Source organism: Hemicordylus capensis, chromosome 3 (assembly GCF_027244095.1).
Source record: "Hemicordylus capensis ecotype Gifberg chromosome 3, rHemCap1.1.pri, whole genome shotgun sequence".
Taxonomy (NCBI): Eukaryota; Metazoa; Chordata; class Lepidosauria; order Squamata; family Cordylidae; genus Hemicordylus; species Hemicordylus capensis.
Window position 1 is genome coordinate 5,348,639 of NC_069659.1, and position 22,237 is coordinate 5,370,875.

The following is a 22,237-nucleotide window of genomic DNA, read 5'->3' on the forward strand; positions in this document are numbered from 1 at the left end:
AACAGCAGATCCTGCAAGTGGACGCAACATACATACAGGCGCTAAAATGTCTAGTTCTTATCAAACTCTAAACAAATTTTGCTAGCTATAAGGCAGAACTTGGCCACATTGTTGGACTAGCAGGATCCTGCTCCGATCCAGCAGGGCAATCCTTTTGTCGTCATGCTAACCTGGCTAGAATATTTCCCAGGAAAGACCTATTGATCAGTTAATGCCAGTATGATCACTGAACCGGTTTTATTTTCCCCGGCACACTCAGTGTGGGTCCTTTGCTGCACTTTCTTTGACTAGGTCTCTCCAAAAGCTCCTGGCAGCCAGATCTATTGCATGCTCCCCTCCATGCAAACTGCAGCTGTGCCACTTGGCAGGTTTGTGCTGCCACTTGGTTGTCCTTGGACCACTTCCAGCCACCGGCACATTGTCTGAGTTCTGTGGGCCTCACTCCCCCTCCTGGTTAGACAATGGTGCACTTTCGCTTGCTGCCTCAGCAGACACACGAGGCTGGGTTTTGCGATGACGCCATCCAATATCTTGGCGTTCCATAAACAAGTGATGCTCCTCTCCTGAACTGGATGTCCCGGAAACCCAAGAAGGGGCTGGCAGGTCGAGCCTCAGACCTACCCATGCCTGCCTCATGGCCATGAGGCCCTGATCCAAAGGACACGCTTGCAACACTGTTACTGGGGAAAGGACAGATAAGCTATTTACAGTGAGGCCTTCAGTGATGTAGCTGCAGTCACAGACCTTCCACTTGTGTGTTAATTGGCAGAACAAGCCGTTCCTATATTGGACTCCCTTTATACGGAGTCCAGATGGCCACACTGGAGCCCTACCATGGGCATTGCAGTCCGACAACATCAGGGGACTCAGGATTGGGAACTGCTGGTATAGACAAGAAAATTTTGTCCACTAATTGGTCTAAACCCCTTTTAAAGCCATCCAAGATACTGGACCTCACCACATCCTGTGGCAGAGAATTCCATAGGTTTATTATGCACTGTGTGAAAAAGTACTTCCTGGTGTCGTCACCTTAAGTGGCACAGCAGGGAAATGCTTGACTAACAAGCAGAAGGTTGCCAGTTCAAATCCCTGCTGGTACTATACTGGGCAGCAGCAATAAAGGCAGATGCTGAAGATGCGTGGGAGGAGGCCATGGTCAACCCCTCCTGAAGTCTACCAAAGAAAACCACAGGGCTCTGTGGGCACCAAGAGTTGGAATTGACTTGATGGCACACTTTGCTTTTACCTTTTGTCGGTCCTGAATTTCCCGACCTGCAGTTTCATGGGATGACCCCTGGTTCTAGTGCTGTGAGAGAGGGTGACATTTTTCTCTTGCTCCACTCTTTCTACTCCATGCATAATTTTATACACCTCGATCATGTCGTCCCATAATTGCCTCTTTTCCAAACTAAAGAGCCCCAGATGCTGTAGCCTAGCCTCATAAGGAAGGTGCTCCAGGCCCCTGATCATCTGGGTTGCCCTCTTCTGCACCTTTTCCAGGTCTACAATGTCATTCTTAAGATACGGTAACCAAAGCTGTACGCAGTACTCCAAATGTGGCCCCCACCACATTTCCACCAAGGATATTATAATGTTAGCCGTTTTATTTTCAATCCCCTTCCTAATGATCCCTAGCATGGAGTTTGCCTTTTTCACAGCTGCCGCACACTGAGTCGACACTTTCAATGAGCTGTCCACCACGACCCCAAGATCCTTCTCCTGGTCCGTCACCCACAGCTCAGATCCCATTAGTGTATACTTGAAGTTGGGGTTTTCCGTCCCAATGTGCACCACTTGACACTTGCTTACATTGAACCGGATTTGCCATTTTGTCACCCATTCCCCAGTTTGGAGAGAACCAGCACCTTGTATTTTTCCTGGAAACTGATTAGTATCCAGTATAGTTATTTTAATACAGGAGTAACATGGTCTCTTTGAGATGACCCAGAGACCAACCTGGCTGCCGCACTCTGTACCACCTGCAGTTTCTGGACTCCATACAAGGCAGCCCCATATAGAGCGTATTGCAGTAGTCCAGCCCCGGAGATCACCTGCATAGATGTACTACTATTCTGTGATTGTTTATCTCAAGAAACAGACGCAGCTGGCGTATCAGCCGAAGCTGATCGAAAGCAACTCTGGCCACTGCCTCAACCTAAGAGAGACGTCAGGGAGAAGTTCAGTGCTCTAAAGGTTGTTGATGCTAATTGCGCAGCCCTGTCCACAGCTCCTCTGACATGCGCCACCGGAGCTCATGGCATCTCTGAGCTTCTGAGTGCAAAGGCTACACAAACCCGGTTGCTCCCTCGGAGGCAGGGGTGGTTGGAGGAGACGGCCAGCCAATCCTTTCCCCTTTAGCCTGAGCGTCCACTTTCCTCGTTTACTGCGAAGCTGTTTCCCGAAATAGCCAAAAGCAGGTGCAGGGAGTTGAATCCTTGCAAAATTCCAGGTTCCCTGACATGTGACAAGATCTACTTTTAACACACCGACTGGTGACTACTAGAACGGACCGGTGGCTCTGAGGCTTACAAGAAGAGGCAGGGTATAAAAGGAAATGTAGCCTTTGGCGTCAGCAGGTCATATGGGGACTGGATGCCACAAGGGTGTCAGAAGCGTCCCAAGTCAAGGGAGGACTCCCCCTCGGAACCGGGGAGTACAGCTGCGAATGCAATTGAATAAGTGCCAGCAGCAGCACACACCCGTGGCCAGACCAGACCTGCTCTGACACCTCAGCAGGAGCCTCTCCCAGCCCTAGCAGGAGATGCCAGGGAGGGAACCTGGGGCCTTCTGCAAGTAAGCATGCAGAGTCTCTTCCACTGAGTCACAGCTCCATCTCCTATCTTACAGAGCTCACATGTAGCTGGTCTTGTGGTAGCATGCATGACTGGTCCCCTTAGCTAAGCAGGGTCCACCCTGGTTGCATATGAATGGGAGACCAGAAGTATGAGCACTGTAAGATATTCCTCTCAGGGGATGGAGCCGCTTTGGGAAGAGCAGAAGGTTCCCAGTTCCCTCCCTGGCAGCATCTCCAAGACAGGGCTGAGAGAGATTCCTGCCTGCAACCTTGGAGAAGCCGCTGCCAGTCTGTGAAGACAATACTGAGCTAGATAGACCTATGGTCTGACTCAGTATATGGCAGCTTCCATGTTCCTATGTAGCCTCCCGTCCAAGTGCAAACCGAGGCAGGCCCTGCTTAGCAAAGGGGACAATTCATGCTTGCTATCACAAGACCCGCCGCTCTCCTCCCACATGCCTAACCATTCACTCAGGCCTTCTCATCCTGAGTCCATCTATGATGGCTTCCAAAAGGCATTTCAGCCCAGTGAGAGTTTCTCCCCTAGAATCAAGCTGCAGCACTTCCAACTCCAGAAATGCGGCTTCCACCCAGGCTCCTTAACAGCAGGGTCTTTCTCCTAGAACACAGACCCTTCCTGAGATGGTTCTGTTCGCACAACAGCATAGACCAACCATGTGAGATACTTTCTGGACACTTTATTTAAAGACAATGTTGTGCACACTTGTGCAAAAGCACACAAGAATTATTTTGCTGACTCTCATCAAACCCCAGTGCTGGATGCCTCTGCAAAGTCATATGATAAGTAAGTCATGAAGTCCTCCAGACTCTGATACTGAGTGAGGGGTATATTGCCACTATATGTGGAGGCTCCATTCTCAGCTACCATGGCTAATTGCTGTAGTTCTAGGGCTGTCCTCCAAGTATGCATAACTGCATTTATTCATTCTTTGTTATCCTTGCCCCTGACTCTCTTGTTCTCTTCTCACTGTGAAATTGAAGTTCTTGTAGCAAGGACCTTGTCCTTTTTGCTTATGCTACCATGGATGCCTTTTATTATTGTTGTTGTTGTTATAGACATGTATAGGCTTTTAATTAACTTTTATGATCTTTCATTGATTTAAATTATTTTAATGTTTTAACTGTGTTTTTAATCTGTTTTATTGCAAACTGCCTAGAGACATGAGTTTTGGGTGGTATACAAATATGCCAAATAAATATTATTATTATTTCTTGTTTACACAGTCAGACAGGTGTTACTGACTGGTTTGTTTTATCCAGACATCGAGTCCTTCCCAAGGACCTGGGATGGCTGAATTTTATTATCAATATTGTTGTTGTTATTATTATAGATATCATCACAGAATATAGGCTGTTCCCAGTACAGGTGCTTTTTGTAATTGGATGATGGTGATTTGTGCCCCCTATGGTGTTGAGGTGCTCTTCAAGGTGTTTTGGAACTGCACCCAGGGCGCCAATTACCACTGGGATTATTTGGGTCTTCTTCTGCCACAGCCTTTCAGTTTCGATTGTAGATCTTTGTATTTTGTGATTTTTTCTATTTCTTTTTCTTCTATTCTGCTATCCCCTGGTATGGCTATGTCGATTATTTTGACTTGTTTTTCTTTCTTCTCGACTACAGTTATATCCGGTGTATTGTGTGGCAGATGTTTGTCTGTAGTCGCAAGTCCCATAATATTTTTACATCTTCATTTTCTTCAACTTTTTCAATTTTATGGTCCCACCAATGTTTGGCTACAGGTAGCTTGTATTTTTTGCAGATGTTCCAGTGTATCATCCTTGCTACCTTGTCATGCCTTTGTTTGTAGTCACTCTGTGCGATTTTTTTTACAACAGCTGATTACGTGGTCCTTAGTTTCATCTGCTTCTTTACAGAGGTGGCACTTGCTGTTGGTTGTTGATTTTTCTACTTGTGCTCTTATTGCATTTGTCCTTAGTGCCTGTTCTTGTGCAGCCAGTATTAAACCCTCTGTTTCTTTCTTCAAGTTGCCATTCTTAAGCCACTGCCAGGTCTTGGTGATGTCTGATTTTCCACTTATATTGTGGAAATATTTACCATGCAGTGGCTTATTTTTTCAATTTTTCTGCTCGGTTCTTTATTTGTTCTTTCTTGTAGGTCTGCTTTGTTTCATTGGTGTTTAATAGTTTCTCATTATTGATATTTTAAGTGCTATTATTATTATTATTATTATTATTATTATTATTATTTAATTAATTAATATAGCATTGGCTTTAAAATACTAGAGTAGACAAAAAAGAAAGAAAGGAGTTTCTAACAAATATTCTCATCCCCAAATGTCATCATCTTAATCTTCATCAGCCTACTAACCCCAAAGAAAGGCATGACTCTAGGAGGCTTGGATTCAAGCCGCCACCTCTGCCCTGCAGTCCCGGGGTGGCCTTGACCAAGTCACTGGCAGGCTCTGCTCTTCGTCTCAAAATGCAACTGATGGGCCTACCTTGCAGGGTTGTTGAAAGGCAAAACACAGTGAGAGCATTCACCTCTTTGCAAGCTAGAAATGGGATGAAACCCTCTATACCAGGGAATTCACAACCTTGGGCCCCCAGTTGATGTTGGACTAGAACTCCCATCATCCTCAGCCATAATGGCTGCTGGGATGATGGGAGTTGTAATCCAACAACCTTTGTTTATAAAGAGGAGGAACCCTTGCCCTGAGCAGCCTCACTTGGAAGGTCTACTCCAGTGTCTGGGACATGTCCTGTAAACACACTGCCAAATGGGACATGCAGAGATGCGGGAGGAGGGGAAGGCTCAGCTAGAGGATATTATCAAATTTAGGACGCGTGGCTCTATTTTAAGCCGCACTAGAGCGGAGAGGCCATGTTTGTGCTCATGATGAACTGCCTGACCCTGTGAAATGATATCTGTTTTCATCCATCTGCATCCAGCAGAAATTCCACCCTGGCAGCAGATCTTAATAAATAAGGGGACAGACAAGGTGAGGAGTGGAGTGTCCCTGAGTCCCAACGGAAGCTTGCGTCGGATGGAAGAGCGGCTGCTGCTGCTGCTGCTGCACCATTGATCTGATCCCTGATTTAGTCACAATTTCCTTGCAAACGGCAATATTTATATACTGGTTTCCAACAGGAATACTCCCAAAGCCGTCCAGGAGGGAGCTGGGAACTGGGAAGACGGCCTTCTGGGGCCAAGGCGGATTCCTAACTTGGTAAGAGATTCCTCTTTTGTGTGCTGGGGGCAGGTTATGTGCTCAGATTTCAAACTCTTCCAGTTAGAGCAATGGTTCCAAAGCTTGAGTCCTTATGACCATCAAAAGGAAGTACTTTTTCACACAGTGCATAATTAATCTATGGGATTCTCTGCCACAGGATGCCACTAGCTTGGATGGCTTTAAAGGGGGCTTAGACAAACTCCTGGAGGACAGAGCTATCAATGGCTACTAGACTGGTGGCTGTGGGCCACCTCCAGCCAAAGAGGCAGGATGCCTCCCAATACCACTTGCAGGGGAGCAACAGCAGGAGAGGGGGCCTGCCCTCACCTCTTGCCTGTGGGCTCCCCAGAGGCATCTGGTGGGCCACTGTGGGAAACAGGATGCTGGACTAGATGGGCCTCGGGCCTGATCCAGCAGGGCTCTTCTTGTGTTCCCAGATGTTATTGGACTACAGATCCCATAATCCCCTGTCACAATGGACTGCGGCCATTTCTACTCCTCACCTTGTCTGGCCTCTTATTTATAAAGTGCTGCGCTTCTTGCTGCTGCTTTGTATTCTATTGTGTTCTATGTGCACGTCTTTTACACTTTTAATTCGATTTGTACATTTGCATTCCAATTTATTATTTTTATTGTATGGCTTGTATAGTTTTATATTCTTTTAAATGTTTTGTAAACGGCCTTGAGATTTTGTAAATGAAAGGCGGTATAACATGCTTAATGATCGATATAATTCATTCTCTGAGCCGGTGCGTGTCCAGGGTTTGGCGGTGGAACTCTCGTGACACGCTGGGAGTGAGGAGGAGGAGAGGGGCAAGAAAGTGCCGGCGGTGGCCAGCCGGCTGGCCGATGGGCGGAGGAGGGGGGAGAGAAAAGCGGCGGCGGTGGGAGGGCGGAGGGAGGGAGAGAAAAGCCGCGGCAGGCAGACCGGAGGGAGCAAAAAACGGTGGCAGCGGAACCCTACTTGGCTGCCCACCGAGGCTCTGCTGGGGCGGGGGAACGGGAGGGGAGGAGGGCAGGAGAGTGCGGGCCGGAGGGAAGGGGAGGAGAGGAAAGGCCGGGGCAGGAGGAAGAGGGAGGGGGAAACAGCCGGCCCCAAAGCGCCGCACAGAGGCTCTGTGCAGGGGTCGCCTAGTAAATAAATAAAGGTCTTCCAGGGTAGAATTTTTGCCAGATGTCAATGGATGAAAAGAGAGTCCAGTGCCATCTGGGGACCAAAGTTTGGGAATTCCGGCAGGGTGAGAGGATGGGCGGGAGGTTCTGGCGCATGTGCTTGCGGAGTGCTACGAATACGACAACAAATATTTATATACCGCTCTTCAACCAAAGTTCACAAAGCTGGTCCCCTTAGCTGAGCAGGATCCATCCTGTTTGCATGTGAAAGAGAGACTAGAAGTGTGAGCACTGTCAGATATTCCCCTTAGGGGATTGAGCCGCTCTGAGAAGAGAGCAGAAGGAGGTTCCCAGTCCCCTCCCTGGCAGCATCTCCAAGATAGGGCTGATGAGAGAGACTCCTGCCTGCAACCTTGGAGAAGCCGCTGCCAGTCTGTGAAGATAATACTGAGCTAGATAGACCAAGGGTCTGACTCGGTATATGGCAGCAGCTCCCTATGGTCCCCTGTCCCCAAAGGGCTCACAATCTAAAAGAAACATAAGACGGATACCAGCAATAGCCACTGGAGGGATGCTGTGCTGGGGATGGATAGGGCCAATTGCTCTCCCCCTGCTAAATATAAGAGAATCACCACTTGAAAAGGTGTCTCGTTGCTCAGCAAGGGCCATCTCAGATCACAGCATCCTTCTTCCATGATCTCCACTGTAACCACTTCAGCTGCCTTCCTGAGCACAGTTCCCTGGGCAAAAGCTCCATTGAACACAGAGGGACTTACTTGTCAGCAAATATACCTTGGACTTAGTTGAAATGTGGAGCTGGTGTGGTGTAGACTAGTGGCTTGAGTGTGGGACTAGGATGGGACAAGCCAAGGGAGGAGAGCTGGTCTTGTAAAGTGTGCTGTAGCACACATGAATTGTTGCCTTTACTAAGCAGAGCCCACCCCGGTTTGCATTTGGAGGGGAGACTACATGTGTGGGCAGGGCACTGTAAGGGTGGGGCTGCTCTGGGAAGAGTACCTGCCTGCTTGCATGAAGAAGGTCCCAGGTTCCCTCCCTGGCAGCATCTCCAAGGCAGGGCTGAGAGAGACTCTTTTGAGTCTCTTTGGAGAAGCTGCTACCAGTCTGTGTAGACAATACTAAGCTAGATGGACCAGTGTTCTGACTAAGCAGAAGGCAGTTTCCTATGTCCCTAAATCCCCGCTCAGCTGTGAAGCCTCACTGGATTATCTTAGGGCAGTTACACCCACAGCCTAACCTACCTCACAGGGTTGTTGTGAGGAGAAAAGAGGGAAGACCTCTGCCGGATTTGGCTCATTTAAGCCAAATTTTGGGTTACAGCCCATTTGACCCACGAGTATACTCCTTAGGTTCTGGCAACAAAGCACCATAGCTCCTAGGAGGAAGAGTGGGATATAAGGTAGCTTTCTATGTCCCTACGTGCCCCTGCTCAGGGGCCTGAACAGTCCTAGGCCTGGAGGACAAGAAACAAGAGACAGTCTGTAGAAGTTCCCCCACCCATCTCCGTCTTATGCACTGGGCTTTTCTAGTGAGTTGTCCGCAATAAATAGCTGAGGTGTCAGAGGAGGTCTGGTCTGGCCACGGGTGTGTGCTGCTGATCACACTTATTCAATCTCATTCCCGGTTCCAAGGGGGAGACTGTCCTCCCTTGACTTGGGAGGCTCCTGACACCCTTGTGGAGGCTCCCTGCTGACGCCAAAGGCTACATTTTTCTTTTTAGTCCACTCAGCTACATGCTGCTGCTGCTGCTGCTGATGGTGCCTATGGAAAGAGCAATACCCAGTTCTCCGAAAAGCAAAGACGCTGGTTTCCTAGTTGGAGCATGGCCAGCGCTATAGTGAAAGGTAGCGACAGTGGATATGGTTGGCTCAAACATAGATATGATCTGATAAGCTCGTTGGATATTTAGGATATGGTTATAGTGTGTGAATGTGTGCATGCTTGATAAGGAAACGGCACTTGTATTGGCAAATGGAATTGTGATATAAAACTGACAGGTTGCATTTGAACTGTGATGACATTTAAAGCTGCCCAAGCAATGAAAGAGTGCCCTAGATCCATCGGTTTACTTCTGCACCTCAGAAGGTCCCCGGTACAGTTATACCCCCTGGGGTTTCCGGGATTATTTGACCCGCAGGAGGCTTGATTCCAAGGGCGTAGCTAGGGGAGAGGAGGCTCGCGTTCACCCCTCTCTCTGGCGGCTCCTCAGAGTGAGGGAGGTGAAGAAGATAGGAAGGGGCCCCGCTGGGGGCCCCTCAGGAGCTGGGGGGCGGTCCAGGTTCTTTGAACCCGTCCGCTCATTTATAGCGACACCCCTGCTTAATTCCCCAAGCACATATCCAGGCCCCGTCTGTCCTCGCACCCATTACATTGTGGATTGAATTAAGTTGTTTCCCCCTACGTCTTCCCTTATATTTGTTTGTTTGTTAGATGTATATACTGCCTTTCATAAAACAATCCCAAGGTGGTTTATAACAATTAATACAATAAGATTCCATAAAATCACGTTAAAATATTAAACCACATGCTAACTTGGCAAAGAGGCACCTTTTAACGTGGTGATTCTCTTTATTGAGCAGGGGGAGAGTAACTGGCCCCATCCACCCCCAGCGCAGCATCCCTCCAGTGACTGTTGCTGGTGTCTATCTTAGGTTTCTTTTTAGATTGTGAGCCCTTTGGGGACAGGGAGCCATCTTATTTATTTATTATTTCTCTGTGTAAACCGCCCTGAGCCATTTTTGGAAGGGCAGTATAGAAATTGAAATAATAATAATAAGAAGAAGAAGAACATTACAAATACTCGGGCATTCTCCAGGCTGATAACATTGCACACACTGAATTTAAAAGAAAAATTGGAAGTGAATACATCAGGAGAGTTAGAAAAATCCTCAAGTCCAAACTCAATGGCAGGAACACCATACAAGCCATAAACACCTGGGCTATACCTGTTATCAGATACACTGCAGGAATAATAGACTGGACCCAGGCAGAGCTAGAGACGCTAGATCGTAAGACCAGGAAAATCATGACCATCAATCATGCAGTGAAACCGTGGACCACCTGATCAGCTGTTGTAAGAAGATCGCACAGAGTGACTACAAACAAAGGCATGACAAGGTAGCAGGGATGATACACTGGAACATCTGCAAAAAATACAAGCTACCTGTAGCCAAAAATTGGTGGACCATAAAATTGAAAAAGTTGAAGAAAATGAAGATGTAAAAATATTATGGGACTTCTGACTACAAACAGACAAACATCTGCCACACAATACACCAGATATAACTGTAGTCAAGAAGAAAGAAAAACAAGTCAAAATAATCGACATAGCAATACCAGGGGACAGCAGAATAGAAGAAAAAGAAATAGAAAAAATCACCAAATACAAAGATCTACAAATTGAAATTGAAAGGCTGTGGCAGAAAAAGACCAAAATAATCCAAGTGGTCACTGGCGCCCTGGGTGCAGTTCCCAAAGACCTTGAAGAGCACCTCAACACCATCGGGGCCACAGCAATCACCATCAGCCAATTACAAAAAGCAGCTTTACTGGGAACAGCCTATATTCTGCGACGATATCTATAATAACCAACAGTATTGATGATAAAATTCAGCCATCCCAGGTCCTTGGGAAGGACTCGGTGTCTGGATAAAACAAACCAGTCAATAACACCTGTCTGACTGTGTGAATAAATAATAATAATAAATATTAAAACCTATTAAAACCATAAAAGCACCAAAATATCCTGAATGGTGCTTCCTCTGGACCTGTAGGGGAGAACCCATTATTTAGCAGAGAGACCCAATTTGATGAGAACGGAGCTCACAGAGGAGGAGGAGGAGAACCAGAGAGAACAAAGAGGGAAGGGAATGTCCTAAGAGCATCAGTCTATCAATAGGAAAAGACACGGAGCAGAGATAGGAATAAGAGGACCAGAGAACAACAGTCCTATACTCTCTACCTCCACTCCTAATGTCCCTAGTAGACAACAGGAATGATAGGTGAAAGTCAATGCCTATGGAGTCACATCTTCACTGAGTGACACTGCCAAACAAGGTGAGGCGGTTCGCTACTAGGGAGAGGGCCTTTTTCGTAGTGGCACCCTGTTTATGGAATAGCCTCCCCAGCGAGGCTCACCTCTGGCGCCATCACTTTGTTCTTTTTAGATGCCAGTTGAAGACCTTTCTATTCACTCAGGCATTTTCAATTTTATTTTTAAATGTTTTTTTTTTTTTAAGTTTTTAAATGTTTTGTATTTTTTATATATTTTTTGTTTTGTGTTTGTGGTTTGTTTGTCGTATTTTATGTGTTTTTATTGGATGTGTTTCAATGTTGTGTTATGGGGCGGCTAACAAATAAAGTTTGTTATTATTAATAAATAATAACAATAAATATAGGTTGATAGGGCCGAGGGTGAAAATAGTTGGGGGGGGGTGTTATGATGAATCATGATCCCTTTTTTTTTAAGCTGATGGCAGCCAATCTTGACAATGTTTAGCCATTCCTCTTCCACCAGGGCTGTCTCTAGCTTGTGCAGGACACCCTGACCCACCCCGAAAATGAATCAACATTGTTCTTTTCCAGAACTAGAAGAGTCTCTGTTGCTGTGCAGCAGCGTGGGGGTCCCTGGGCAACTGCCCCTCTAGCCCCACTTCAGACAGTCCTGGGTCTAGCATCCACACCCCTCTCTTTCCTTGTATCCACTGAAGGTTCACTCTCCTGTAGTAGACCCAATATCCAACTCCATTGCCTGGTTTTCCCCTCTTCCTACCCGAAAAGTGACTGCAACATTTGGGCACAGCGTGATCTGAATTATGGATCTTGAATTGTGATTGCTATTGGCATTCGTTTTTCCAGTCTGTATAAACGGTTATCCATTAAATCTACACTGAGTGAGAAATTACACCTTTCCTCCTAGGTCGCTCTGTAACGCAGAAGAGGAGAGCATTGCTTACTCAGCAGTCACGGACTGAATGTGGCTTCAGAAGCACAACCTCTTTTCCTGCGGCTGAAACTTCTTAGCTGGCAACAGCAGGATGGTTGGCCTGAAGCCCACCGAGATCCCCCCGTCTGCAACCATCAAATTTGTCAGCGCCGGGACAGCCGCCTGCATCGCCGATCTCTGCACCTTCCCCCTGGACACAGCTAAAGTCAGGCTCCAGGTGAGTTTGTCTGGAAGAGCAACAACACCTGCGTTGTAACAGTGGTTCTGGGAAGGACCAGGATGCAATGGGGAAGCCGATGGGAGAGGCCCATTTTGCAGGCAGAGTGAAAGAGAGCAATGCAAGTTGTCCTTGGTGATGAAGTGTCCAGTACAGACCCAAAGCATCTAGTAGGACCAGTGCCAAAGCCGGGATGGGGAGGGAGATCCTCGTGGAGGATTTGAAGGTCCAGGCAGGCAGATTCCACAGCAGCATTCAAGGATATTCTCACCAGAATCCACTGCAGGTTATAGACGGAGTCATAGAGGGCAGGGCTGTCCATGGCATCAGGATCAGAGGGGGGCGTGCTCCAAACACCAGGGGCTAGGGAACCCTAATGGGAGGGGGCATTGCCCTCCCCCCCCCTTGTGGAATTCCCAGATGCACCTGGTTGGTCACTGCACGAGGCAGGATGCTGGACCTTGGGCCTTGGCCTAATCCAGCAGGGCTTTTCTAATGTTCTTATAGTACTGCCTTCCCTCTGCTGCACTGAGAGACCTTGCTAGACCTCGACAAGTAAGTAAAGTGTGCCGTCAAATCGATTTCAACTCCTGGCGCCCACAGAGCTCTGTGGTTTTCTTTGGTAGAATACAGGTGGGGTTTACCCTTGCCTCCTCCCACGCAGTATGAGATGAAGCCTTTCAGCGTCTTCCTATATCGCTGCTACCCAATATAGTACCAGTGGGGATTCAAACCGGCAACCTTCTGCTTGTTAGTCAAGCATTTCCCCACCGCGCCACTTAAGGTGACCTCGACAGAAGCCTCCAAACACTAGCCTGCACCAATAACATCACTGCCCGGTGCAAAGACTGCAGCCTACTGAATGGCATTTGGGAACTCCTGCTCTGTAAGGTCATCTGGGGAAATGAAGACAGCAGGAGGAGGAGCCTGATCCACATCTGGGAGGGGGCTCTGAATGCTGCTGTGTGTGCATCATGTCACATCCCTTTCCATTTAGAAGCAGGAGGACAGCTGTATTTCTCATGCCCGGAGCAATCTTAGGGCACTGCACACAAGCAGAATCGCCCAAACAAATGGGGCATCCAAGTAACAAAACAGGCAACCAGTGGACAGCTGGAATTATCATTCTGTATGTCTGAACTTGTTCTGAACTGGAACGGGTGGGGTTTCAGCTGTTCCTCATTGCCAGTCACACCGCAGAAAAGAATATTTCAGCGGTGAACTCATGAGCTTTGCAGGGTTAAAGGCAGAAAATCAGAGATCACATCTGCACCAAAGCACAGTTTTGTATTAGAGGCCAGACTGTGGTGAATCAAAGTCAAAGAGAACAGTGGTAGGTAGGTGATGGACAGAAGCAGGGATGACAGTTGGGTGCCTCTCCAGCAGTGGGGGGCCCCTGGGAAGATACACAAGCTCACAGGAAGTCTTCTATCGTTCTTCCAAGACCTGGCCAAGTCAGGTGCCATGCTAGCCAGTCAGGACTGCGGGAATGTGACACAGCATCTCAAAATAAAAGGCAGGGACTTGAGGACACATCTGCTTCGTACCAGGGATGAACTGGTCCAATATTCATCCCCTTTCCTCATGGAATCCTGGGAAATATAGTTCTGTGAGGCTAGGGAACTCTGCAAGGCAGGGACTCCCAACCTTAAGCCCCAGATGTTGTTGGGTACCAAGATGTTGAAAGCCATTGTGACTGGGGATGTTGGGGATTGTAGTCCCGGAACATCTGGGGACCTGAGGTTGAGAACCTCAGCTATGGGAGGATTCTCAGCCACTTAACTCATGATATTCCCTAGGCAGAGGTGCACCTAGGTAATTTTGGAGCCTGGACCTAAAGGCCTTTGGAGGCCCCCCTCAGCAAGTTAAGCGTCATTTTTTAACATGTAGATTCTTGAGGGCACAAACCACACCACTCAGGACAGACTAAAGAGGATTTGGGGGCCCCAGGGGGTGTGGAGGCCCTGGACTTCGGCCCCTAGGTCCAGGGATAAGAGCACCCTAGGATTCTTTGCGGAAAGCCAAGTCAAACGGATCCATATCTATAGACCCACTCACATGTTGTGTTTATCACTTGTACAATGAGTGTACAGCGTACACGGGTCCAGATCTGTACACAGGTACAGTCATTCGCATGTTATGCTGAACACAGGTACAAAAGTACACTCCCTATCTGTACCGTGCATTTGAAGGGCTTTTAACTTTTAACATGAACACAGGTACAGTCATTCACACAAACACATGTACAAGTGTATAGACATCTGTACATTTGTACAGCATAATGTCTGAATCGGGCTAGTATCTATCTCTTTGTAGCCCTGCAAATGGCAAGAATGGCCAATGACTCATCACCAGTCTCAATTTCTCTTGAAGATTCAAGGAGAATCGAAAGCTTCCAGGACTGCAAAGAATGTCAAGTATAAGGGGGTCTTTGGCACCATTGCTACCATGGTGAGGACAGAAGGCCCCAAGAGCCTCTACAATGGTCTGGTGGCCGGCCTGCAACGCCAAATGAGCTTTGCATCCATCCGCATTGGACTATACGACTCGGTGAAGCAGTTCTACACCCCCAAGGGATCAGACAGTAAGTTTGCACCCCCTGCAGAGATATGCAGGCTGTCTTTCAGCGTTCTGTTGCACTGGTGCTGCGATGCAATGTAAACATGAATGCCAGAACTGGCCCTACACATTGTGTGTGTGTAGCAATGAGCATGTGACTTCCTTGTGTGGCACTGCTGAGTATTCAAACCACGTCAGTGGTCACGTTATCTAAGTCTTGTTTACAACAGCCTTGTGAGGTGTGCCCATTTTATTTCTTCCACATCACAAATGGGAGACTCTGGCTGAGAGGTCAGGAGCATGGCCAGGGCCACCAAACGAGAGCGTGGCTCCTGAGAGAGACACTCATGGATGCACTCTGCTGCCCCAGCTCCCAACTTACAGAGAGATGAACAGAGAGATGAACAACTTACAGAGTTCTGAACAAGCTCAGAACTCTCCACTTCCCCAAATGAGAAGATGCTCTTTAGTCTGGTTTCCTTTGGCTGAGAATGAGAATGCACAGGAAACATGCAGCATCATTTGGCAATATCTCCTTTATTTACAAATATATAAGCAGAGCACAAGGCAAGCGCTCCTATAAAAGCTGCAGCAGCAGCACACATCAGGACCCCAGAGAGAGAGAGAGAGAGAGAGAGAGAGAGAGAGAGAGAGAGAGAGAGAGAGAGAGAGAGAGAACTTCTCTCCCAAGGCGTCTTCAGCCTTTATCCAGCTCTCAGCTCTCTCTCGCTCTCTCTGTGCCTGTTTTTCACAGACAGTCATACACATCTCTTCCCTGTGTTGAGGTCTGTCTGTACTGTCTGTCTGTCCATCTGTGCCTTCTTTAGATATTGATGGATGTCCCATTCCTAAAACACAGAGAGATTCCCAACAATCTCCTACCTAAGGCCTCCCACTGAATTATCATCATTATTATATTATATTATATTATATTATATTATATTATATTATATTATTTACACATAGTCTACCAGATGTTATTGACTGGATTTGGTACTTTAATTATTAGGCCCTTTCCGAGGGTCTAGGATAACTGAAGAAGAATTAAAGATAGCGTCATAGTATTTGTGCTGTCCTGAGCAGTGTGGCCTTCTGTAGCTGATGTGTTGTAATTTGATTGATGCCCAAGGGGTCAAGATGGTGCTAAAGTTCTTTTGGTGTTTATTATTATGGTGCCCTTGGTGCAGTACAATAACAATAACAATAACATTTTATTTCTTGTTTACACAGTCAGACAGGTGTTATTGACTGGTTTGTTGTTGTTGTTGTTGTTGTTAACTTTATTTGTTAGCCACCCCATAACAAATTGTTCTCTGGGCGGCTCACAACAGAGGATTAAAACATACAATAAAAACACATAACACATTCAATCATAACAGACAAAAAACAGTAAAAAGAAAATACAAAATACAATACAAAGCAGCTTAAAAACTCATATTAAAATTAGTTAAAAGTCAGAACAAATCTGAAAACCCGAATTTAGAAGGCCTGTGTGAATAAAAAGGTCTACCTGGCATCTAAAAGAACAAAGTGATGAAGCCAGGTGAACCTCACTGGGGAGGCTATTCCATCCATCCTAGAGACTATAATTAACTGGCAACACAGCTAACAAAGGAGTGATCTTCTTCATTAAAATGCTCATTACAAAGGCTCATTACGAGTAGAGACCAGTCCATGAGCTGTTCCTGTATTCATTCTGTCTCCCTCCCTCCCTCCCTCTCTGTCAGACGCCAACATCTTCACTCGGTTGCTTGCTGGTTGCACCACGGGAGCCATGGCGGTAACTTGTGCCCAGCCCACTGATGTGGTGAAAGTGCGCTTCCAAGCACACATCAGTGTGGTGGGTGGACCCAAGAAGTACAACGGGACAGTGGATGCCTACCGAACCATCGTCAGAGAGGAAGGCATCCGAGGCCTCTGGAAAGGTGCACAGCCCTCTCCCCATATTATTTATTTATTTATTTATTTTATTACATTTCTTAAATCCCTCACCCTTCCCTGCAGCATCAAGCCAGAGGCTGGTGAACAGCTTGGCATTAACCTTTTGCTTCTGCCCCTCGCAGGGACCCTGCCCAACATCACCCGCAATGCCATCGTGAACTGCGGAGAGCTTGTTACCTACGACCTCATCAAGGAAATGCTACTCAAGCACCACCTCATGACGGGTGAGAAAGACCTCTCTTTGCTCGAAAGGATGAAATAAGACTAAAAAGTGGAATAAGCAGACCCAGGGGCAGCCCAGGGTTATTAGGGTGCCTTGACCCACGCCCCTGGTGGGAGGAGCCCCTTTCAAATTGACCTTTAGGAATATAGGAACAGCCCCGCTGGAAGAAACCCAAGGAAGCCCATCTAGTCCAGCATCCTGTTTCCCACAGCGATCCAACAGGTGCTTCTGGGAAGCCCACAGGCCAGAGCGGAGGGCATGCCCTCTCTCCTGCTGTTACTCCCCTGCAACTGGTATTTAGAGGCATCTTGCCTCTGAGGCTGGAGATGGCCTATAGCCACTAGGGATGTGCGAACTGGTTTGGGGGTTTGGTTTGATAGTTTGGGGATTCGTGGTTGAACCGAACCCCCTGGTTCTGTCCGGACTGGGACTGAATACCCACCACTGCCAGTTCACGGGGGGGGGGGGTTAATTAAAGAAATTACCTCTAGCCCCTTCAGGGGGCTTCCTAAAGGCTGCGGGGGGTGGTGGTCCATGAAGATTCCACCTCCCACTGCCGGCCTTGGTAATCACCGCTGCGGTCTGTTTTAGAACTTATTTCTGCCCATTCGGGCCTCTGTTTTTTTGCGTGGCAGCCATTTTGACCACCGCCACACATGCGCAAATGGCCTCTGCAAGGCCTGGCATGGCTCAGGGCCTCGCAGAGGCCATTTGTGCATGCATGGCGGCCATTTTTTTAAAAAAATAAAAATGGCCACCGCACAAAAATACAGAGGCCCAAACGGTCTGCAGCGGTGGTGATCGGGGCCGGCGGGGGGAGGGGGAACCTTCGCTGACTCCCCCCCCGGCAGCCCATAGGAAGCCCCTCAAAGGGGCTAAAGGTTAAAAAAAAAATCCTCAATCCCCCCTCAAAAGTCGCAAACCCCCCCGGCCCGGACCGGACCGAGGCAGGGTGGTGGTGGTTCTAACAGGTGCCAAACTGAACTGGCCCAGTTCAGTTCAAGGCCAGTGCGGCCTCAAACCAAACCAGGCCAGCCGGTTCCAGGAACATCCCTAATAGCCACCAGACTAGTAGCCGTTGATAGACCTGTCCTCCATGAATTTGTCCAAGCCCCTTTTAAGGCCATCTGGGCTGGTGGCCGTCACCACATCCTGTGGCATAGAATTCCATAGATTAAATGTGCACTGTGTGGAAAACTGCTTCTTTTTGTTGGTCCTAAATTTCCTGGCCTTCAGTTTCATGGGGTGACCTCCGGTTCTAGTGCTGTGAGAGAGGGAGAAAAAAATATCTCTGTCCACTCTCTCTACTCCATGCATAATTTTGTACACCTCTATCATGTCTCCCTTCAGTCGTCTTTTTTCCAAGGTAAAGAGCCCCAGGCATTGTAGCCTTGCCTCATAAGGAAGATGCTCCAGGCCCCTGATCATCTGGGTTGCCCTCTTCTGCACCTTTCCCAGTTCTACAATGTCCTTCTTAAGATACAGTGACCAGAACTATGACCCCCTCCCCTGGGGCCCAGGGACATTTTCACCCCTACCCTTGTCCAATGATGGCCACGCCCTGCCCTGCCCAGACCCTGACTACCCCGGCTTCATTCCTTGCCACCTACAGACAACTTCCCATGCCATTTTGTCGCGGCCTTTGGAGCTGGCTTCTGCGCAACCGTGGTGGCGTCTCCTGTGGACGTGGTCAAAACAAGATACATGAACTCCATCCCTGGTCAGTACAAGAATGCCCTGAATTGTATGCTGACCATGGTGGTGAAGGAAGGGCCCACTGCTTTCTACAAAGGGTACGTTGGATTTCTTGCTGTACAAACTAATAGTTGAGCCAGTTTCCATGTTGATAGCGCCCTCTCTTACATAAAGGGTGCATGAACATATGAAGCTGCTATATACTGAGTCAGACCTTTGGTCCAGCTAGCTCAATATTACCTACACTTGCTGGCAGCGCCTCCTCCAAGGTTTCAGGCTGGAGTCATTTCCAGCCCTGGCTGGAGATGATGGCAGGGCTCTACAAGGCAAGGCAGATGCTCTGCCGCTGAGATATGGCCACACGTTCCAGGAACAGCAGTATTGGGGTTGCTGCCAGAGTGAAAGAAGGAGGTCTATGGGGCTCAAAGCTGGAAGAAACATTTTCTGAGTCTCTAGCTACAGCGGTTGAAAACATTTCCCCTACCCCCACTTTGTAGGCCAACATGATATAGTGGATAAAGTGATGAACGCCATGCTGACCACACAAATAGTGTCCGTGCATGCGCGGAGGCCATGTGAGTGCCGCCGCCACATGCAGGCTGTTTGCATAGAGCAGTGTAGAGCAGGTGAGGACCTGCTGTGCTCCCTTTCAAAGGTGCCACTTCCTGCTCCCCCCCCCCATGGTGCCTCAGAGTGCCGAACCCCGAATCAGTTCAGCATCAAATCTGTGCACGAACGGAGGTCCGTGCACATCCTTAATGCTCACTCTCTCATCTCATCCTTCAGTTTTTTTACTAGGAGCAGCAGGGAACAGGAGACAAGCTTCTATTCTTCCTCTTCCCTCCCCACTGTGAGGGAGTAAGCAGCCACTTCTGTGACTTTTAAAAGAATGTCTTTTCCCATCGAGTTCCAGGAGTGGTGTGGGTGCTTCTGGGATTGCTGGTCTTTTCTGAGGCTGTGGCCATTTTGTTGCAGCCTCAGAAAATACTACAACTCCCAGTAGCACTGTGGCTGGGGATGATGGGAATCTGGGGCGCCAGGTTTGAGCACCGCAGGGCTAGGAAGCAGCCTGTATCTCCTGAAGCAATTACTCTCGGTGCCTCTTCAGGGAGTCGTCGGGCTTCACCGACTGGATCTGTTCATTGCCTTCCTTCTGTTTCAGTTTCATGCCTTCATTCCTGCGGCTGGGATCGTGGAACGTCGTGATGTTTGTGTCTTTTGAGCAGCTGAAAAGGGTGATGGTCCTGGCCCAGGTAGCCTGGGAATCCCCCTTCTGAAACCAGAGCCTGCCTGAAAGATGAAAAGCATCCTGGACACTCTCCAAGAGGAGCACAGAAGAGGAAAATACAAGCTGTGGCTTTGGATGGAGCTGTGGGAGCTCTCCTTTGCACTTGCGTCATGGTGGCAAAATGCAGTTATCAATTATATTAATTGTTTCAGCATAGACTGGATGGCCTAACAATGCCTAATATTTAAACTAACAGAAGAAGAAAGACTTCTCAAAGCAAAAGCAGCAATGGAGCCTAGCTGGCAAAAAGGGGAAAGCATGCTTCAGCTGGACCCTAAAGCAGTCTCTTGCTCAGACGGTTCATCCAGATTTGGATGTGGTTTCTCATGGACAGATCAAAGGGCTGTAATGGACAGGTAAACATCAGAGCACCATCTCTTCAGTGACAAGTATCAGTAGCACTGTACTGTGAAGAACAGCAGAAGGGCCCTGCTGGATCCGGCCCAAGGCCTTTCTAATCCAGCCACTTGTTTCCTGAAATGGCCAGCCAGATGACTTTGAGGAGAGCCCAGAAGTGGGACATGTAGGCACACAAACGTCTCCCACTGTGGCTTCCCAGCAACCGGCATTCAGAAGCATCCTGCCTTTTGACCCAGAGGCAGCATGTAGAAATCAAGACATGGCAGATATGCTCCTCTCCTGCATGAATCCTGCTAATCTCCTCCTTTTAAAATCATCTTGGTCAGGGGTCCCCAATGGTGGGTCCCCAGATGTTGCCGGACTACAAGTCCCATCATCCCCAGCCACAATGACTAAATGCAGAGGGGGTGATGGGAGTTGTAGTCCAACCACACCAGGGGACCCAAGGTTGGCGGCCCTTGGCCTGGGCTAAAGAGCCATCACCACACCTTGTGGCGGTGAATTCAGTAGACTATGCACACTGGCCTAAAACACCTACCAATCAGTTTCCTTGGGTGACTCCTGTTGAGGGAGGGGGAAGCATTTCTTTTCTGGGATTTCCCCCTTTTTAAAAAATCCTCCTTTTCTCTTCAGTCATGTTGACTTGGCTATAAGCCGCCTGCAGGCAAGGAGGCAAGATTCAGCGTTACAAAATGGAAAACTGGGTCAAGAACCCTCTAGTAGGAATAAATAGAGGGAACTAGCAGGTCCCAACATCCTCCGTCTGGCAGTCTGTGCTTGAGTGATGCACAGCAGTCATGTTGTCCAGGCTTGTTGCAGCTTGAGTCTGTCAGTGAGAAGCAAACACAGGAAGCCGTTCTTAGGTGGCTGGGTGGGTCCTTTGGCAATGAGGCGGGACCTGCGCCTTGGTGGGGAGGGAAGATGTACCTGTGACATTAGATTGCTGCCCTGGGGTGCTTTTCTCCTCCCAGGGGGCTCACCTGTCTGCCTTTCTCCTCTACGCACAGATATCGCTTCCATGGAGGAAAGCGCCTGCCGGGAGACCAATCTGCTAGCAAATAGAAGCATCCTGCAAAAGTGCAGCCCTTTTGAGGAAGCAACGCCTCTGCCTCTCTCTCTCTCTCTCTCTCTCTCTCTCACTGTAAAACCTCTTCCACCACATTTCCCCATTTTTAATTTGTTTTTTAAGTCCAATAAAGTTTTTGTATTTTGCAGAATGTCTCTTTGTGGTGCGTACCAATTCTGTTCAGTTCAGGAGCTGTAAAGTAAAGGAAAGTGTGCCGTTGATTTTGACTCCTGGCGCCCACAGAGCCCTGTGGTTTTCTTTGGTAGAATACAGGAAGGGTTTACCATTGCCACCTCCCGCACAGTATGAGATGATGCCTTTCAGCATCTTCCTGTATTGCTGCTGCCCGTAGTAGATGTTTCCCATAGTCTGGGAAACATACCAGCAGGGATTCGAACCAGCAACCTTCTGCTATTTTTTTTTAAAAAAACATTTTATATCCCGCTCTTCCTCCAAGGAGCCCAGAGCGGTGGACTACATGCTTAGGTTTCTCCTCACATCAGCCCTGTGAAATAGGTTAGGCTGAGAGAGAAGTGACTGGCCCTAGTCACCCAGCTAGTTTTCATGGCTGAATAGGGATTTGAACTCGGGTCTCCCCGGTCCTAGTCCAGCACTCTAACCACTACACCACGCTGGCTCTCCCTAATGCTTGTTAGTCAAGCATTTCCTTCCTTGCTGCACCACTTAAGGTGGTCTCAGGAGCTGCCCCTCCCTCAAAATCCAGCATCCTCTTTCCTTTGCAAAATCCAGGATGGATGCAAATGAAAGCGTTAAAAGATGCCCCTTCCTCGGAATAGTGGCTGGAA

At 48.2% G+C, this 22,237-nt stretch overlaps 1 protein-coding gene across 1 annotated transcript; it reads left to right on the forward strand.

The window, feature by feature from the left end:
- Positions 1–5,773: 5,773 nt before the first annotated feature.
- On the forward strand, positions 5,774–21,582 carry LOC128348792 (mitochondrial uncoupling protein 3-like). Its single transcript, XM_053304442.1, has 8 exons — positions 5,774–6,003; positions 12,056–12,299; positions 14,673–14,883; positions 16,586–16,783; positions 16,922–17,023; positions 18,635–18,815; positions 19,880–20,361; positions 21,373–21,582. The coding sequence occupies exons 2-7, from the start codon at positions 12,174–12,176 to the stop codon at positions 19,992–19,994; spliced, it is 933 nt and encodes a 310-aa protein (XP_053160417.1). The 5' UTR covers positions 5,774–6,003; positions 12,056–12,173; the 3' UTR covers positions 19,995–20,361; positions 21,373–21,582.
- Positions 21,583–22,237: the final 655 nt, after the last annotated feature.

What these genes read in the sequence shown, in the direction of transcription:
- LOC128348792 (XM_053304442.1), top strand. Translation starts at nt 12,174, where the DNA reads ATGGTTGGCCTGAAGCCCACCGAGATCCCCCCGTCTGCAACCATCAAA. An exon ending in CATCCGAGGCCTCTGGAAAG is followed by an intron (nt 16,784 to 16,921) that starts GTGCACAGCCCT and finishes TGCCCCTCGCAG; the next exon opens with GGACCCTGCCCAACATCACC. An exon ending in CCCACTGCTTTCTACAAAGG is followed by an intron (nt 18,816 to 19,879) that starts GTACGTTGGATT and finishes CTTCTGTTTCAG; the next exon opens with TTTCATGCCTTCATTCCTGC.